The 20,174-nt window shown below is 45.2% G+C and overlaps 1 protein-coding gene across 4 annotated transcripts in view; it reads left to right on the top strand.

Moving 5' to 3' along the window:
* Positions 1-397: 397 nt before the first annotated feature.
* Positions 398-20,174, top strand: part of Mylk (myosin light chain kinase) — a 121,244-nt gene continuing 101,467 nt past the window's right edge. For 2 of the 4 annotated variants that reach the window (XM_076867217.2, XM_076867218.2), the window contains exons 1-7: positions 398-472; positions 1,409-1,574; positions 4,389-4,407; positions 5,591-5,808; positions 5,896-6,207; positions 14,337-14,471; positions 17,404-17,556. In XM_076867217.2, coding sequence (XP_076723332.1) covers positions 413-472; positions 1,409-1,574; positions 4,389-4,407; positions 5,591-5,808; positions 5,896-6,207; positions 14,337-14,471; positions 17,404-17,556 — 1,063 coding nt within the window. In that variant the 5' untranslated portion in view covers positions 398-412. Of the gene's footprint in view, positions 473-1,408; positions 1,575-4,388; positions 4,408-5,590; positions 5,809-5,895; positions 6,208-6,772; positions 6,980-14,336; positions 14,472-17,403; positions 17,557-20,174 lie in introns of all 4 variants that reach the window. The other 2 variants (XM_076867216.2, XM_076867215.2) reach the window with 2 other exon arrangements.

The following is a 20,174-nucleotide window of genomic DNA, read 5'->3' on the forward strand; positions in this document are numbered from 1 at the left end:
ACAACACCTCTGCTCATGGTCATTGGCCAAAACCCGGACTTTGGCCAGAGCTCAGTTGAATTCAGGTGTCCCTAACTGCAAGGGAGACTAGTAAATGAAGTGTAGCTGCAAGCCCAAGTCGTACAGGAAATAGATTTTGGTGCCATACATTCTTCCAAAAGTGGCAGAAGAAATTGTTTAAGGTCTAGAGTTGGGTAGGCTACCCTTGAATGGTTTCTGATTACAACTGAAATGATTGGAACAGGTGGAGGGAGGAGGATCAACTTGCTGCCTTGTGTAGGACTGGATTTTCTTGTGATCTCTTCCCAGGGGAAGATATTCAGCCTCAGCAGGGTCTTGTCCTAGCATCTGGGGTGAGTGTCCCCCAAAGTTTGCTACCAAGCTGGGCCGAGCAATGGCCAGAGAAGGACAGATGGGGCGATTCTCTTGCAAGATCACTGGCCGGCCACAACCTCAGGTCACCTGGCTCAAGGTGAGATTTCATCTTTCCTGACTCTGACCCAGGCCAGGTGGCCCTGAGAGCTCGGCGTTAGACCCTGGGACTACTGGGAGTCTGTCACTTCAGTCAGTTCCTTCTGTTCCATCTGTAGGGGGTTCACAAGGTTCCTTTGTATGCTTGATGCTGATGCATGGTTTCACCCCCCTTTGTGTTCTCTCCTGTTGCTCTAATTCTGTGCTCAAGAAATATCATGAAATTTCTGAGCAAGACGGACCGGAACACCTCGAGGGTGGAATAAGAAGTTAGGATGGTAGGCTTGAGGTCACGGCTCCCTGTGTCACAAAGCATGTGGCACTGGACAAGTCATTTGATCTCTTGGAACACTGTTTCCTTATCTGTGAGGTGGGAACAATACCACCTAACTCAAAATGTTGTGGAGACTCCATGTGAACGTGCTTCATAAATCATTCAGGCCTGGGTGAAGGGAATGCAGTGGCTAGTGGGGGGCGGGGATGTGGAGGCGGGACAGCAGCATTGGAGTGGGACAGGCAGTGAAGAACAAAGGAACAGATGGGGTCAAGGCCAGGGAGAGTAGGTTTCCTGGAGTTGAAACTCCTGGATAAATATGGGTGTTAGGACACCTTTTGCCTACTTCCTAATTCTTCCACTCTCACCCTGGGAAAAGCATAAAAGGAATAGGAAAGCAATGAAGCATCGAAGTAAGGAATATAGGGCTCCCTATCTCAAGCTAGGGCTCCTTTGAAACAGTTTCCAGTGCCTTCTCCAAGCTGGACCCAACACCACACCATAGACACAACCTCAAGTCATGCCCTCTGAGCATGTTCACAGAGCCCCGAGCAGAGGGCTGTGCTGCCTAGTATCTGTCCCACAGGATGGACAGGAGGTAGGAGGACAGTGCCTAAAGGTGAGCAGACTTCTGTGACCAAGCCACCCTTCTGCCATCCACAGGGAAACGTCCCACTGCAGCCAAGTGCCCGTGTGTCCATGTCTGAGAAGAATGGGATGCAGGTTCTGGAAATCCACGAGGTCACCCAGGATGATGTGGGTGTGTACACATGCATGGTGGTGAACGGGTCAGGGAAGGCCTCCATGTCAGCTGAGCTCTCCATCCCAGGTAGGTGCGGGACTATGCAGGGGGACCCCTTCCGGGGGTCTGAACACCCCCAACCCCAGGATGGTTGTTCATTGCACATCTGTATGTGTAAACATGTGGCACGCTTACCCACACATCCCCAGGGGCAGCGTCTTTAACAGGAAGAAAAGGAGATGGGCCTGCAGTCCAGTTCTGGCCCTAGAGGAAGATGCCCTGAGCTGGCTGCCCATTTAATTTGTGTCCCTACACATGACCCCACCCCTGTGTCTTCAGTTCTTCCTTCTCACTCAGACACCTTTTTTGTACCTCTAATTGCCAATTAGAAGAGTGGACATTGCTAACGTCTTGCCATCACCCCTGCCTAAAACTTAACTTGTTATCTACTTTGTCCTTCAAACCAGATGTTCCCTCAACTTAACTCTTTCTACCTGGTATCCCCATTTTCCTTTCCACCAGACTGGACATATCAGCATCCCCTTTTATCCCGACCTCTTCCTTTCTAGAACCATCAGCCCTTGTCACTTGTTCATTTGAGGTCTGAACATGTGGGTGGGAAGGGGTGGACGTCACTGGGCATGGTAGCCAATGGTCACCAGTTTCATTAGTCACTGAAGTTAGCTCTGGCTTGAGGATCAGGAAGGCTCCTTCCTTCTTCCTCCCTTTTTTCCCTCTTCCCTTGGGTTATTTTTCTCTTTTGCATCTCCTTTCTTTCTCAGAAACTATGCCACCTTGCCCCTTTTGCTTTTTTGGCTACATTCCACCGAAAGAAATTTATTAGACACCACAACCCAGAACATATGTGTGCGTAGAAACATATGTAACTGAAACAAGTTTCACGAAACAGCCTTGATGTGTGTACAGTGCACACTGGCATTGTCTTTCTTTTTTAAGGGATTGAACTCAGGGGTGCTTAACCACTGAGCCACATCCTCAGCCATTTTATTTTATTTTATTTTTATTCTAATTAGTTATGCAGCAGAATATTTTTAATTCTGCTTTATTCTAATTAGTTGACAGCAGAATGCATTTCGATTCATTGTACACAAATGGAGCACAAATTTCACTTTTCTGGTTGTACACCATGCAGAGTTGCACCATATATGTAGTCATACATGTACCTAGGGTAATGATGTCCATCTCATTCCACCATCTTTCCTGCCCTCATGCCCTCTAACCTCCTCTTCCTCCCTTTTGCCCAATGTTCCTCCATTCTTCCCATGCCCCCTACCATTTATGGATCAGTATCCACTTACCAGAGAGAACTTTGTTTTTTGGGGATTGGCTTACTTCACTTAGCATGATATTCTTCAACTCCATCCATTTACCTGAAAATGCCATAATTTTATTCTCTTTTAATGCTGAGTAATATTTCATTGTGTGTATATACCACGTTTCTTTATCCATTCATTTGTTGAAGGGCATCTAGGTTGGTTCCACAGTTTAGCTATAGTGAATTGAGCTGATATGAACATTGATGTGGGTGCACCACTATAGTATGCTGATTTTAAGTCCTATAGGTATAGAAAAGGTCAAATGGTGGTTCCATTCCAAGTTTTCTAAGGAATCTCCAAACTTCTAGAATTAATAAGTGAATTCAACAAAGAAGCAGAATATAAAATCAATACCCACAAATCAAATGCATTTCTATACATCAGTGATGAACCCTCAGAAAGAGAAATTAGGAAAACTACCCCATTCACAATAGCCTCAAAAAAAAAAAAAAAAAAAAAAAAAAAACACCTTGGGAATCAATCTAATGAAAACTACAGAACACTAAAGAAAGACATTGAAGAAGACCTTAAAAGATGGAAAGATCTCCCATATTCTATTTTATTTTTTCAAATTTTGAGACAGAGCCTCTCTAAGTTGCTTAGAGCCTCTAATGCTGGTATTTTCTGTTCCATTGGACAACATTAAAACAAAGAAGTTCTGTTCCATTGGACAACATTAAAACAAGAAGTTCTGGTCCTGATCAAAGAATGTAACTTCACAACAAGCTCTGGGTCTAGAGCCGCTGTCAGTCATCTGGAACAGGGTTCTAGCTCCTCTCCCTTTACTCACCTACCATTGAATTTAAAAGCCACTCCCCGCTAAGGTTCTTAATGACAAAGTGATACACTGCCTGGGATTTGTTTTGAAGTACTCAAAAAAAAAAAAAAAAATCAAACAAAACAAAACAAAAAGGGGGAGATGAGACTGGGGACATATTGCTTTTTCCTGAATCTTGTGATGGCTCTCAGGGTTTGTGACAGCCTTCTCTCTAGTATTGTATATTCTGGAATTTTCTATGATAAAAGTTTAAAAATAACATAGCAGGAAACAAGTATATTGTATGCCTTTTCTTGGAAGAAAGGAATAAAATTTCACTTTCTCCATGTGTTTTTTAAAGTAGGTATTTGTCAAAACCAAACACTTTTGGGGGCCTGTTCTTGAGGGTCATGGTAAGTTAGAAGTGTTTGGGTTTGACATTTTTCTAGATGGGTTTTTGTTGGTTGGTTGGTTGGTTGGTTTGTCCCTGCACTGATTTTTATTTCCTTCTGTTTAATGCAAGGGAGCAGATTCCATGGCCCAGGGCACCAGCCACCGTCAAAAAACCCAACGAGTGCAGGCCCTGGAGCTTCTACGCTTTCCAGGACTAGAAGTTTCTCAGACAACTCAAAAAGTTCAGCACCAGGGAAGCCAGAAGCAGCGAGGCAGGGTGAGGCCAGAGTGACTGGGAAGTGCTTGGGACATGGAAACTCTGTAATAAAGGAAAGAGATGTGGTCTTATTGTTTTCTCTTCTTGGTCTATAAAATATTCCACTAACTCTCTGTCTCCTCTCCCTCTTCTTCCAGGTTTGAACAATACCAATAGGTAGGTCTAAGCTTTGTGATTGTCACATTTTCTATCCTGAAATGCCCCACAAGAAAAGAATGATGTCATCAAGAAATGCATTGAGTTTTCAAGTTGTGGTACAGGGAGGAGAATTGACTGTGTGGGGTGTTCTTTTGTTTGTGTTTTGCTCTGTTCTCCTTTTGTAATATGCCATCCAGTTCTACATCAGGGTTATCATTGGTTTTGAGACTCTTAAAAGCTCCGTGCCACCCTCTGTCTCAGTATCCTCTTGGTACCTTTCCAGGTTAGCCATGTTCAGGAAGGTGAGAATCCCCCCACTCACCCAGCCAGTGCTCATGAGCTGCCTCCTGTCCTGCATGTGGACTGCGAGTGCAGTCTACTGTAGAGAAGGGCTTCAAACATTCACAAATACCTAATTACAACTGTGGTCCCTCTGGGAGGAAGAATGACAGAGAGAGATGCTAATTTGGATTTCAGGGCCAGCAATGCCCTTTCTGAAAACTTCATATTCTAGCTCAGACCTGTGAAGTATAATATTAGCACATGAAGAAAAGTTCAGGAAAAACGTGTTCCAAACAGAGGGTCCAACATGTGTGAAATTTCTTAAGGTGAGAGGTGGGCTATGGGGCCCCCAAAGAACACCCGTGTGGCTGCAGCATAAACAGTGTCTTGAGAGGGTCCTAAGACAGTACTCTCTTCGGGGATTTGTATGAAGCTTAGTTTTATTCTTTTGGCAGTGCTTGCTAGGCAAGTACACTGAGCTGTGTCCCTGGCCCCCAGTTTTATTCTTAATAGAGTGGAAAGCTGTTGGAAAACCCTTGAGCTTCAGGTGACACAATTCGATTAATGTTTTTAAAAGATTGACTACAGTTGCTCTGTGGAACTGGATTGGAGAAGGGCTATGTGGACAAGGAGAACCGACTGGGTGGTTTGAACTCAGGGAACCAGGGAGAAGAGAAATGTAGATAAAATAGGCTCTGGATGGAGGCACAGGACAGGGACGGGTCAAGAATGGCTGCAGTGCTGTGTCTTGGCAAAGTGAATAAACTGCAAAGGAATGTTTTTGCTCTTAATTGACCCTAATTAGTGGGCTTTTGTGATCCTGGAATCTGGCTTATAATGAGTGATGCTTGTGGATAACCAAATGATGATTCTGTCCCTCCTGCTCCTCCCCACTTCTAACCCCACTGCCACCACACAGGTCATTTGGGAGAAGAACAGAGGTCCCCAATTCAGATGTCAGGAAGGAGGTGACCAATGGAGTCTCAAAGGGGCTGAAACTCGACAGCCTGGAGACTGCAGCTGCAAGTAATAACTGCTCCAGCCCCCAGGGAGGACAGTCCCCCATCTGCACCTCAAACAGCCAGCCACAGCCCCTGCAGGAGCCCAAGGTGATGCTGACTGGGGTCTCACCTAGAATCCCCATACCCCACCCAGTCTCTTTAGTCCCCATCTGTCTAGTCCAAAATACCTCCTTTCTCCTCATAATATTCTCCAGTTCCTTCTATTTACCACAGACCCCTGTCCTGCAGAAGACTTCCAGCACCATCACCCTGCAAGCCACAAAAGTCCAGCCAGAACAAAAAGCACCAATCATGGGAACCCTGTATCCTAGGGAAGAGATGAGTCCATCTGTTCCCCAGCCAGCCACCCTTTCCACAGGACGATCGGACCTGGGAAGCCCAGAAGTTGTGAGCGAGGTTGCTACCAGGAAAATCCCCATGGAGAGCCAGAGCCATTCAGCATGGCCCAAGTTTGAGAGTGAGCCCCAAAGCCAGGAAGTCTGTGAAGACCAAGCAGTCAAATTTAGGTGTAAAGGTGAGTAGAGCTGATTAAGGTTACTGGTCCCCAAATGTAGTCCCTTGGTGGCCAGTTCCTTCCTTCAGCATGCAGCTGGTCTATACTTCCTATATCCACCCATCCCCTTGGACTATGTGCCCCAGGAAGCCAGAGGTCTTCCCTTCAGGAAGGACTCAGTTTACAAACATCCTTTATTTTAGAGAGATATTCAATGTTGGTCTATTGTTGCTTGCAACATAGAGCATAGGCCCTATGCCCTAATTCTGACTACCCTAGGTGAACAAAACTCTTCTCCTCCTCATCAAAACAGTAAACAGTAGGTCTCCTCTTTCCTTCCTTGCTGGCTTTGGCTGACCAGGAGACCCGGCCCATCACTCCTGCATTTCTTCTCCACAAGGACCCTGACTATCTCAAGACTTCGGAACCTTATAGAACCTAGGGTTAGGAGTAAGGAAACAGGCTCAAAAGTGGGAAGGCCATCCCACCATCCCAGTCTAAGCTCTTCCCTTGGAGTCAGGCCTTCCTCACCCTGCCCCACAGTATGTTTTTGCGGTAGGCTCATGTTCTTCACCTGGCCCTGTAGTTTCAGGGCTCCCAAAGCCTGAAGTCACCTGGTTCCTGGAAGACGTTCCAGTGAGCAGACAAGAAGGCACCATTGAGATTTATGAAGATAACGGGTCCCATTACCTCTGCCTTCTGAGAGCTCAGACCAAGGACAGTGGGAAGTACAGCTGCACAGCCTTCAATAGCCAAGGCCAGGTGTCCTGCAGCTGGACCCTTCTAGTGAAAAGTGAGTACATTCCTCCAGGTCCCCCTGGACCCTCAGCAGGAGGACAATTCATGGGTGCTTCACAGGTTGCAGATGGTTCATCTCCTGCAGCCCCACACCCAGGCCTGAGTGTAAACAGCACCACCCACATGCTAAAGCCAAATACATTGCTCTCCATCAGTGATTCTTTTTATTTTGATAATTTTTTTTTATTTGTTCTAATTAGTTACACATGACAGTAGAATGCACTTTGATACATCATACATACATGGAATATAACTTCTCATTTGTCTAGTTGTAGAGTTACATGGGTCATGAAATCATACATGCACATAGGGTAATAATGTCCAGCTCATTCTACTATCATTTCTATCCTTAAACCACCTCCTCCCTCTTTAGTCCCCTCTGTCTAGTCCAAAATACCTCCTTTCTCCTCACTCCCCCTATTGTGAATTAGCATCTTTATATCAGAGAAAACATTTGGCCTTTGGTTCTTTGGGAATGGCTTACTTTTCTTAGCATAATATTCTCCAGTTCCATCTATTTACCGGCAAATGTCACAATTTCATTCTTCTGTAAGGCTGAGTAATATTCCATTGTGTGTGTGTGTGTGTGTGTGTGTGTATGTGTGTGTGTGTGTGTGTGTAATTTTTTTTATCCATTCATCTGTTGAAGGGCAATAGTTTAGCTATTGTGAATTGACCTGCTATAAACATTGATGTGGCTGCATCACTGCAGTATGCTGATTTTAAGTTTTTTCCCAACAGTGATTCTTAATCAAGGGTGCACATCAGGATCACCTCAAAATAAGCATGCCCAGCCCCACTCCCAGCCTAGCTGAGTGCTACCTCTTTTAGGTTTCTCAGCTGTCCAAGTAGTGCCATGACTCAATATTCGTGACCTCAAAGCACCAAGTATTCACTAAATGTACAGATTTAGGGAAATGTGAAATGATGTGGGATACCACATCTTTTATGTTTATTATAATATCTGATTATTAAAGTAATAGATGCTAATTTGGGGGCATTTAAACCACATATAATCTTATGACTTCAAAATAAATATTTATTGTTTTTTGAACAAAATCAGCTTTGTGCTATTAGTATGCTATCTTCTATCCTACTTTGCTCATGTAACAAACATCTTTATTATTTAATATTCTGTTATTATTATTATTTCTATATTATTTAATTATTTATGCTTTCAAGCCTGATTTATGAATGGAGATATAATATTGTTGAATTTTTCAAATCAGTTATTTCTATTTTTTACTGTGATAAATAGGATTGGGGGTAGAGTGCTTACCTAGCATGGATGAGGCCCTTGGTTCGATCCCTAGCACTATAAGTAAAAGAAAAAAAAACAAAACTATGATAAATATTCTAAAACCCATTTATCTTTCTATAAAATCTCCCCTTAACTATAAATGCATACTGTGGGGCCTAGACCCCTGGAATACCATTGAGAACTGATTAAACAATACCACAGGGTAGAATCAGCAAGCTGCAGGCTATTGGAAACTCTAACCATTGCCCATTCTTTTCAACAAAGAAAGTGTATGCAAAACAAGGAAGAGAGAAGGGAAGGAGGAACAAGCTATAGGAAATTCAGATTAGAAGATATGAAAGTGGGCTGGGGTTGTGGCTCAGTGGTAGAGCGCTTGCCTAGCATGTGTGAGACACTGGGTTCCAGTCTTAGCACCACTTATAAATAAATAAAGGTCCATCAATAACTAATAAAAATATTTTTTAAAAAAGAAGAAGATACAAAAGTGACATCGCTAATTATAATTTGTGGACCTTATATGAATCCTGACTGAAACAATTAAGAGATTATAAGGGGGCTGGGGCTGTAGCTCAGTGGCAGAGTGCTTGCCTAGCATGTGTGAGACACTGGTTCAATCCTTAGTAGCACATAAAAATAAAATAAAGGCATGCTGTTCATCTACAACTACAAAAAAATTTTTTAAATGATTATGAGACCACCAGCAAAAATTTAAATATCAACAAGATTATTTGATATAAAAGAACTCTATTTTAAGCTGTAATGGTGATCCCATGATTTTTTTTTAAGTTCAAACATTGTAGAGATACAAATTGAGTTATTATTAGTGAAATGATGATTTTTGATATTTTCCTTAGAAATAATTCACATTTGGGAGGCATTGGCAGGGTTATCAATGAAGCAATATCGGTACATACAAATGAAAAATTTAAAGAAAAATGTGCAGAGGGATTCACTATGCCATTTTCTCTACACTGTATCTTGTGCATTTTTAATTTCCATGACAAATGCCCTAGTGGTGTATAACACCCTAGAATACAAGGCTACCTTTGTCAACTCTTATGGTGAAATGTGTTCAAGATAACACTACTAATGAAAAAGAGCAAAGTGCAAGCTGCACATATCATATGTCATTTGTGTTAAAGGAAAAAAAGATCTACGTACGTACATGCAAAAGATGCTTTTATGTGTTATAAAACATTTCTGGAAGGTCACACAAATGGCCCCTAAGACAGGGGAAACCCATGGGAAAGAGTTGGAGGGGATTTTACTGTTGGTTCCCTCCTTAACTGGGATTCTAGCTGCGCTGGTTCATTCCTTTGCAAGAGGCATCCTCCATTCCAGGTGGGAGTGCCTGGAGGCGAACTCACAGGTCAGAGTTCAGCCTCATCAGCCTGGCCAGGGCTCTGTGTCTGGGTAGGGGACAGACATGAGGTGTCAGGTACACCAAAGGTTAATGATATTATCCAGAGAGCCTGTTTCTTCTATGCCTTCATCTTTCTGTGAGTTTATCTAAATCTTGCAAGAGACAGTTTCTGGCCTGTTCCCATCTTGGGGCAATTCACCTCAGTCTGGCTCCCTATCTTATTTTGTTTTCTGTGGCAGCTTTACTGAGGTATATTTATATAACATAAAAGCCATCCTTTAAAAATGTGTAATTAACTGAGTTTTAATATATCCAGAGTTGTGTGGCTGTCACCACATCTAATTTTAGAACACTTTCTCCTGTCTGCTATTAGACACTATTTGTTTTCCCATTCCCACACTAATCTACTTCCTGTCTCTATGGATTTGCTTGTTCTGAACATTTCATATAAACAGAATCATACAATATGTGATCTTTTGTGACTGGCTTCTTTCTCTAAGCAGAATGACTTCAAGGTTCAGGTATATTATAGCCCATGCCAGTAGCTTCATTCATCTTCTTGGCTGAATAATATTCCATGTATGGGGACAGCATGTTTTTTTTACCCACTCATCCACTCCATGACTACCTATTTTTAATATCTATTTTTAATGCTTATTTTTAATTTTGAGGGTGTATACCTATAAGTGCAATTGTTGGGTCATGTGGTAATACCTTTTGAGGAACTGACAGATTGTTGTCCACAGTGGCTGCACCATTTTACATCCCACCAGCAGTGTACAAATGTTCCAGTTTCTCCACAGTCTCACCAACACTTGTTATATTCTACTTTTTAATTACAGCCTCCCACGGACATCTCCTTGTGATTTTGGTTTGCATTTCCCTGATGACTTGTGATGCTGAGCATTATTTTATGTGCTTATCATCTTCTTTGGGAAAATACATGTCTTATCCATTTTTTAACTAGGTCATTTTAAAATTATTTTTATTTTATATATTCTTAAAGATAGTAGACCTTATTCTGATCAATTCTGGACAGGTTTCAGGGACATATGACCTGATATCTATGCAGGACAAATATGCCTGAGATGGAAACAATCAGAAGGTCATCCTTGTCCTCAATTATCATTGGCATTTTTCAGCATATTTTTTATGGTGTCAACTTGACTCTCCCTTTTGAATCTTTGTGGGTATGAGCCTAAGAGTGAAGAGAAACCCCTTTCTCAGGTTTTCTGTTGCAACTGACTCCATGCCTAGCTTCATCCTGAAGCAGCATTCTGGGGATGTGGGGCCACCAGCCAAATAAGACTTTTTTTTTTTTTTTTAAGAGCATGTGGAAGGAACTGCAAAAGCCCCCTTTCTTGACTTGCCTGGGATTTTTGACCCATAAAAGATGTTTGTTCACTTTCTATATCTTCCTTTGGACAGAAACAGGTAGTGTTTCCTAAATGCATCTCCCTCCTTACTTCCAAATAGGTCTGTTTTTTTTTTTTTTTTTTTGCTTTGGGACTTCCGATGGAGGAAGAAGGTCCACTCTTATTGTTGTGTTTTAAGAGTTCTTTATATATTCTGGATACAAGTCCCTTACCAGATATACGATTTGTAATTATTTTCTCTCATTGTGTAAAGTTTGGATTATTTGTCATATTTTACTTGCTGTGACAAAATATCTGAGATAAAACAATTTAAGTAAATGTTTATTTGGCTCATGATTCAATTTCAGAGGTTTTAGTTCATGACCAGTGGCTCCATTTTGCTTATGGATTTGTGGTGAGACAATACATGATGGTAGAAATGTGTGGAGGAAGAAATTGCTTACCTCATAGCAGCTGGGAGGCAAGGAAAGAGACAGGAAAGGGCCAGGGTCCCAATATCCTGTTTAAGGACACTTCTCTAGCAACCTAACTTCCTCCCATTAGGCTCCACCTCCTAAGTTCCACCCCTCCCCCAGTAGCACCATAGACTGGGGGAACCAAACTTTCAACACATGGTTTTTGGGAGAAATTCCAGATCCAAACTATAGCATGGGATTTACTTGTCATCTGTGGCCACTAAAGTCTCTGCTAGTTGCTTAGTGATTGGTAAATAATTGGATAGAAGTTCCTTAAATGCCTTAAGCCAGCATGTCTCCAGCCCTCTCTGAGGGCTTCTGTGTGTGTTGGGGCATATCTTCAGTGCTCTAGCTGGCACGCTACAGTTCTGCCTTCGCCTTTACTTCCTGCATTCTCAGAGACTTGGGGTCAGCCAGAGGTGACAGTAGGGCCACCTCAGGTCTTTCTTGGGCATGTGCACAGCCCTGCACCTGCATGTGGCCTTCTAGGCTCCCAGGGGTATGTCAGAATTTTTCAAAGCCCAGTTTTTTCTTTTAAGATTTTTGGTCAGACTTCTTGGCCCCATCGGACGTTGCTGCCTGAGTAGTTGTGATGTCAAGCCATTGTCATTGTTTTGTACAAACACACTGAGACATCACTGTTGACATAGATCAAGCTCTGAGTCGGTTCAAATAAGGACAGTCCTGAAAATGCAGCCCTGGAAGGAGCCAGACCTGTCCAACAGTGGTGGTTCTCTTTGGGATGAGGTTTTTCAGGAGCTCTGACCCCATTCTGTCCCCGCTAGGTGGCTGGTTTTTACAGATACCCTAGCTGCTGCTGGTTTTCAAAGCTGCCACAAACCTTGCTGTTCTTACTGAGATTTAGATGGAGTTGGGGGTGGCGGTTGGGTTCTAGTATTCATTTGTTTGTTCATAAATGAATGCTCCTCAGAAAGTTGCCAGCCTTTGGATAATCTCCAGAATTCTGGAAAAATTGATTTAGACTCTCTGTGCTAGTATTCTCACTGCTTTTATGCTTTACTCTGCCATTCCAGAAGTGCTTCGCAACCCCCTGTCTTGTCCTACAACTTCTCCAGCCTCCACAAGGCCTGGTTCACTCTCGACAGTTTACCAAGGTGCAGGTCATGTGACATGTGCTCTGTTAGCATCTACTACCAACACCCTTCCTCCCTCCCTCCTTCCCCCTCCTCCTTTCCTTCCTTCCTTCCTTCCTTCTTCCTCTCACTGCAGGAAAGCTGTTTTCCCTACCCAGACCTCCTCCTGTCCTTTCCCTCTATGAAGGTCTTACTTAACCACAATTTCCTCTGCCTCCCTTTTGCCTCTCTTTTCTCCCTCCAAGCATGCCCTTTGTCTTCCCTGTGCAGAAAAGAAAAGGACCCTTCGCTCTGCTTGACGACCTCAAACACTCTCTTCCACCCTCAAACTACACTTGCTCCAAGTAGTGGAGTTTCTGTGCACAGCTTCCTTTTGATGGTAGTAATAAACACCCACTGAGGATGCTCTGTGGGCCAGGCTTTGTGCTAGTGCTGTACTTGGGTTATTTCATTTAATTATTCCAACAGTCTTAAGAGAAAATTATAGTTACACCCATTTTCCTGAGGATACTGAACTGCAGTGAGGTTAAATGACTTGTCCAGGGTCAAATGCCTTACGGAAGACCGCATATTCTAACCCTAGTTGTCCTGGCACCAAAGCCCATCGCCTTTTTGATGACTCCTGAGGCATTCCTCAAGTGAGGGAATTTGACTCTGACTGGGGGAGGGTAGAGATGGGGCCTCCCTACACCTCTTGGGTTGTCTGTCTGTCCCTTCCTCTGTGCTGAGCCTGCCCAGAGGCACTGTCATTCTGTCTTGTCGGCTGCTCTTCCACTGCCTAACCTTCCCTTAGGGTCTAGAGGACAAGGTATGGCTGTGGAGTCAGAGAGCCGGCTCTGAAACCTGCCCCACCTTGGACTTGACTATGGGAAATGATGAACTGCACCTCTAAAGTGAGCTAAAGATGGCAGCCTTGGCTGTATCTTCACAGTCACATCTAGAAGAGTGCCTGGCACATAGTAGGCTCTCTGTTACTTGTTTTCTTGTCCACAGTCTGCTGTGATATAGTGTGGCTTTCCCCTCATCTCCGCATTGAATAGTCTCTGCTGAAAAACACCAGGGATATGTCTTCTCATCACTGAATCCAGCCACACTTTCTCACCCCTCAGCCATCTTGATCCATTGCACCATGTTCTAATTGGTGTAAAGTAAATGATCTGTTCCTACTTAATTAAAGGCCCCAAACCGTCAAGTGTTTCCTAGTTCATTGATATAGAAGCCTTCAGGAAAGTTCAGCTTAGAGGTTCTCCAAAAATAGAATGTACATAAGAATTAATGCATATTTCCAGGTCCCAGCAGTTCTGAACCCTTGTTCAGACCACATTTGGAAAACTAAAACATATGTCAGTCTTTGTCATTTGATTCATTCCTGGAATTGGAAAAAATAGTAATCATAATTTAAAATTGAAATAGCTTCACTGTAGGCATCTGGTCTCTACAAGCAAAAATCTATCAAGACTTTGTAATCACTACAGGACGTTAGGAGAATATGTCCCCAGGACAGCAAAGGTCAAGACCAGACAGGAGCTGCCTGAGTCAGAGGACAGAGAGCAGGCAGGGCCAGGTCCTGAGCACCCCAGATCTAAGGTGCTTTGTCCCTGGCCATTCCCCTGCTTGGGACTCAGGTGTCTGGTGCTGCTGTTTCCAAGATGTGAAGGTAGACAGGATATAGCCAATATTCCAAGCATGCCCAGTGTCCAGGGCAGCATGGCATCTGCCTGTGAGACTTGGGGTGCCCATGGTCAGTCACAAGAGTGGGCAAACTGTAATCTGAGATGTTCTGTCTATTCTTTGTCCCCCCAGGGTTGGTTACAATGGGAGAGGCCCCCTCATTCTCCAGTGTCTTAAAGGACTGCACTGTTGTCGAGGGCCAGGATTTTGTGCTGCAGTGCTCCGTACAGGGGAACCCAGTGCCCCAGATCACTTGGCTGCTCAATGGTGAGTCTCCCGTCCCCAGCCCCATGAGCCCTCGAGCCCTGCCTTGAATTCTCAGTTCTCCCTCTGCACCATTTGCTTCCTGGAAGCCCAGGGTATGGAGAGAACTCAGAAAGTGACTGAGCAAGTTTCTCCCCTGCCAGAGCCTGAGTTCCTCATTAGCACAGTGGGGACAATGCCATTGTCCTTGGAGGGGATGGTTGTGAAATTAAAGGAGTCCATGTATGTGAAGTGGTTAATGAGGTGCCTGGCACATGGGTGCGCACACGATTTAATTTCTTTCCCTACAGTCAGACCTATCAGAGTTCCTTGGTAAATATTTGTTGAGTCAATATACAAACAATAAGTGGATAAACTAGTAGCCACACCAGAAGTTGTTGTGGGAGCTTGCCTTTTATTTAGTGGCTGGTGGTTCTGGGGGACCTAGATTGGTAGTTCTTTTCTTTTTCTTTTAAATATTTTTTCAGTTGTCAATGGACCTTTATTTTATGTATTTCTATGTAGTTCTGAGAATCGAACCTAGTGTCTCACACATGCTAGGCAGGTGTGCTACCACTGAGCCACAACCCCACCCCCAGTAGTTCTTTCTAATGTTAAGTTTAGTTCTATAAAGACATGCCAATTTTTTTTTTCAAGTAAGGTCCTTTGAAAAAATTAATCACCGTATATTATCATCCTTTTGTTTTTAAAAAGGCCTTCTAATTTCAAAGGTATGGAAGAACTCTGATTTTATAACTGAGAACAAATCCATTAAATGAGTGAGACTGGGCAGGGCCTGCTTTGGGGAGATACAGAGAGTCAGGAGGCACGGGCATTGGCCTTCGCCACCACAGAGTGGTCGGGAGGCCTGAAACACCCCAACTTTACACCTCTGAGTATTGACTCCTTTAGTTATGGGAATCTGGGGGAAACAGAAGGTTTGGGGTCTCTACTAGCTCTTGCCTTTGGTAAAATAGGCTCCTTAAGAGGCAACACCCATCCCCTGTGCACCCAATTGTGTCTCTGTCATGACACATGGCCTGGGAACCTTCCATGTTGGTAGAGTTTGCTCATGCTTTGCTAGAAAGTGTCTTTGAGAAAGTGACATGTACTCTTCCCATATGAAGTCAGCTTGGTCAGATAAGAGAACTAAGGTCCGCCATCCCTCCTCCCACACCTCACCTAAAGACAGAAATCCTGTGGGGCCCTCTGACTGGAAGGACACAGCCTCCTTGAGGCTAGAACAGAATATGGACATAAGGACTAAACTTCTGCCTGGTTCAGAGTCTAGAACAAGGGTCAATAAACATATTATCTCAAGGACCAGATAGTAAGTATTTTCAGCTTTTTGAGCCATACAACCTGTATGAGCACTAGACTCTGCTGTTGCAGCCTAAAAACAGTATAGATGCTGTATGAGTGTGACTGTGTTGCATTATAACTTTATGAACAATGAAATGGGAATTTCAGGTCATTTTCATGAGAGGAATTTTTCTTTTATTTTTTTCAACCATTAAAAATATGTAAAAGCTATTCTTAATTTACAGGCTGTACAAAATAGGCCACGGGTCAGATTTGGCCCATGGACTGTAATTTATGGAACCCCTGGTTTACACCCCTCAGGAATGAATTTAGTGAATCTTGGTATTTCCACACTCTTACCACTAGGGGGAGATGGTGCTCAAGTTGGGTTTCTTGACTGGGAACTACTTCCTGTCCAACTCCTCCCAAGTCGAGTTTCATGACTCCCCATTCTGACTCCCTAAGCTAACAGCTCCCTGTTTGTGGAACCAAAATGGGTTTGCTGAAGTAAAAAGAGAGCTCTTACAATGCTTGTCTGTAAATTTGGACAGCGGAGGCTTTCCTTAACTGCAGTAAGGAAAGTGTTAGTAATCTCAAGGAAGAGGTTTTGGGGGTGTCATTAACACCAAAAATAAATAAATAAATAAATAAATAATGAAGCAAAGAGCAGTGTTTAATCCACTCAGTGGCAGGGTCCCAGCCCCTGCCTTTCCCACCAGTCCCACTCATATGAGGGTTGGGAAGATTCTCTTTCCTCCAGCCCCGTGGCAGGCTAGGCAGTCTCTTTGCCAAACCATCATGGAGACATGAAGTGTTGCTATGTGCAAGAAGAAAACATTGCATTACAGGGAAAGCATTTCTTTCTGTACTTTCTCCCACCCCCTGCAGCCACCCCCAATTTTATGAAGTGTAAACCAGGACTCTGAGGCCTGGCAAGGAAAGGAACTGACAGTTGCTTCCTATATGGCAGATGGACACATTCCTGCTCTAAGGCCAGAATCTTCAGTAATGAGATGTTTTTTTTTTTTTTTCCTGGAAATTAAAGGTTACATCCTGGAATGATAAAGTCCCAGGAACATACAGTATTAAGGAAACTACTGAAGTTCATTGCATACACTCCTGTCTCCACACAGGACTTTGTGTAAAGTGACATGAATAAAGGGCTTCTCACAGAAGGTTTTAGTTCCCCATATTATCTTTCCATGCTAAAATGCACATAATTCCACAGAAGAAATGAACCTAATTGCTACATTAGGGTGGGGATACAGAATTGCTTTCTAATAAATATCAGCAGTGGGAAATGCAGTCATTATTTCTGGAGACATCTAAAAGGAACTGGGGAGCCACATGCTCTGTCTAGGCGAGGTCTGCTCTGAGCCTGGGCTATGGGCCAAATGACCCTGTAAGATCCCTTCCAGGCGCAGAATGCTGTGAAGTGGACAGTATGGAATGGGGACTATTAACTTAGCACAGAATGCCCAGAACTGTGTCCCTTTCCCTTCTGCCCTCCTAATTCCTCCAGAATCTCTTTCCCCTGTCTTTCCAAGTCCAGGCTTACCCTCCATGAGCTGGGCCAGCCCCAATGTCATGACAGCAGCAGCCCTGCTGAGGACAGGTGCTCCCTGGTCTGAGCTTCCTGTGCTTCCCTCCACAGGGCAGCCCATCCAGTATGCTCACTCCACCTGCAAGGCCGGCGTGGCTGAGCTCAACGTCCTGGATGCCCTGCCAGAGGACAATGGCACCTACACCTGTCTGGCCGAAAACTCCTTAGGACAAGTGTCTTGCAGCGCCAAGGTCACCGTCCATGGTAGGAGCCTACAGACACATTTCCTGCGGACATGTCTGCTCTGGAGGAAGGACACTTTTGTAGAAAATAGTATTACTGGCCCACATCAGGGAGCAGAGGTACAGATGACATTGCTGCCCACCACTCCTGATCAGCAGGGGCTATGGCAAAGGACAGGCTGCCAGAACCTCCTAGGCTCAGAGGAGGGATTCAAGCCACAGCTCTAAACCTGAAGTCAGGCAGGTGGAGGAGATGGGCTCCAGGGACTCATGTGACTGGGGTGTGCCAGTGGGAGGAGCCAATCTCCTGCCCCTTCCCCCCGTCAGAGCCAGGGGAAATGCAGGGGAAAGAGACAGGGGCTCCCCTGGCTCCAGAAACTCCGGATCTGGTAGGAGGAGAACCACCCACTCTCCAAGAAGGCTTAGGAGGAGTACCCCAAATCCCCCGAGAACGTAGGGGTCTTACAAGTGACCCACTATGTCCTGGGGACACTAGGTAACAGAGTGTGGGTATTGAGGCCTCTAGAGGGTGCAGGTTGTCCCCTTCTCCTTCTGCCTCTGCTCCTTCTCAGCACCCCAGACTTGTTTTTATGTGTCACCAGCCTGTGTCCAGTAATCTGATTATCACAGTCATTCATTGATTGGGCAAGCACTTAGTCCCCAGGAATCACAGGGAGCCATAGACTCAAGACTGAGCTGTCTGGGCTGTGGAATCAGGCATGGTGACAGTTCCCGGGCAGGTGCTTCTTGAGTCCAGGGCCTTCAGGTAAGCCAATTTCCTCTCTCACCTGGGGCCTGTGACCCAGTGCCTGAGCATAGCTGGGTCCTCCGGGTGCTTGGGCTGGATGAGTGTGTCTTCCCTATCAGGCTAGCAGGGAACTATGCCTCCTCCTTTGTCCCCAAGAGCTCAGGCCTCTCAGGAGAGCCCCTATAATGTGAGCAGAGAGCTGTGAGGCTGCAGGAGATGGTTTCACAGAAAAGGAAAAAGGGGGAAAATACATGTTTGTAGCCTACTATTTCACTTCACCTCTGTCACTCACTAAGACCGGTGGCTCTGGGGCTGGGGTGCTATCTGTTTTACACAGAAGAGTCTGGAGGTCTGTCTCATGAAGCCAGTATCACTCTGCCACGTGCAGCACGCTGGCAAGTAAAGCTGGCCTTCTGAGCCCAGGTCCTGGGACACGAAGCCCAGGCTATTCTATTCAGGCCCTTTTTTGGTGGGTCCTTCCTCTATTCCAAAGCAGCACTGTCTATCCCTTAGGGATAAAGGAACCCACAACCATGGAGAATGTGGCTGATGCTGACTCTGTGAGGGTCTCCGCCCGGAGTGGACCTGATTTCTCTGAAGAAATGCTTCGGCACAGAGTCACTGGTGAACTGGCCTGCCCCTTCCTTCCAGGAAGCCCTCTCCATGTGGGTCAGAGCTGCTGCGGGCCCTGGGAGTTTCCCAGCCAAAACCCTGGTGGACATATTTCTCCCAGTTATCCTCATAGTTCTAATTTCATGGCTCACAGGGGCCTTGGGAGATTGTGGCATGAGATTTCTGAGGGAGCAAGAATGGCTCAGAGCCTGGTCTCCAGGGGCCAGGGGAACAGCTCTTCCCTCCCACCAGCTGCCTTTTCTCAGAGGTCCGTGTGGCACATCCCAAGTCTATAAAGGGCCAGAGGTCAGCACACAATGGGCCAGGCAGCTCTGCCTTCTCCCTTCTGAGACTCTACTCACCAGCCTCAGCCAACCGCCAGCTAATCCAGGGCCTGTCCTGGGTTGTCCGTGTTTAGATTGGATTAGAGAGACGCAGCTGAGCTAATAGGAGTATGGCAGTGGGGTCTCCGGATGAGGGGTCAGGAACTCTTTGGGGGCTATTCTTCTGACTCCTGGGTCTTGGGGGGAGAATGGGGTGGGGAGCGAATGATCGCCCATCCACGTGTGTTTTAAAGTAGGAAGAGAGGTCCAGGCAAGGACTCCGCCTGTCCCCCCAGGTTTGTTCTAAGAGCAGCTTGCGTGAGTGAGAACCTTCTGGTGGGGGATTTACGGGCCTGTCAAGGCCAGACAGAGGCTCAGATACCATAAATGGTGAACGAGGCTGAGACACAGCCTCGTGCTCATGCCCAGCAGCCTTTGGGCTGTCTCTGCACAGGGTTGGACAGGGCAAACCTGGCACAGTGACACCGCTGGCACTGTGCCCCAAGGCACTCAGGGGGCTTGGGTCTGCGTCCTGCAACATGCTCAGCTGTGAAGGATTTCTTGTTTTCTTGGCAGCTCCTTTGGCTCCAGGTCCTCTGGGGACAGGTGGAGGCCCTTGTTTCCTACTGCCTTGACTGCTGCTCCAGTGTCTCCTGTAGCTGCCTAGGCCTCACTCTGTCACCCCCATTATGGCACCCATTAATGGGGGGTTGTATGGATGTGGCACTGACTGCCTGATGTGACGCCTGGGGGTGAGCCTGCCAGGCCTCGTTTTCCTCTTCTGTGAAATGGGGATTCACGTGGTCACTCATGGTACCGTGAGGATTGAACAAATGAATACATTTAGTGTCTCTAGAACACAGGAAGTGCTAATTATGTGCTGCTATGACAAATGTCCCAACTTTTAAACAAGATAAAAATATTCTGGGGAGTGATTTTACCAAAAGGTGGGCTTGC

The sequence above is a fragment of the Callospermophilus lateralis genome, chromosome 10, assembly GCF_048772815.1.
Source record: "Callospermophilus lateralis isolate mCalLat2 chromosome 10, mCalLat2.hap1, whole genome shotgun sequence".
In the NCBI taxonomy this organism is placed as follows: Eukaryota; Metazoa; Chordata; class Mammalia; order Rodentia; family Sciuridae; genus Callospermophilus; species Callospermophilus lateralis.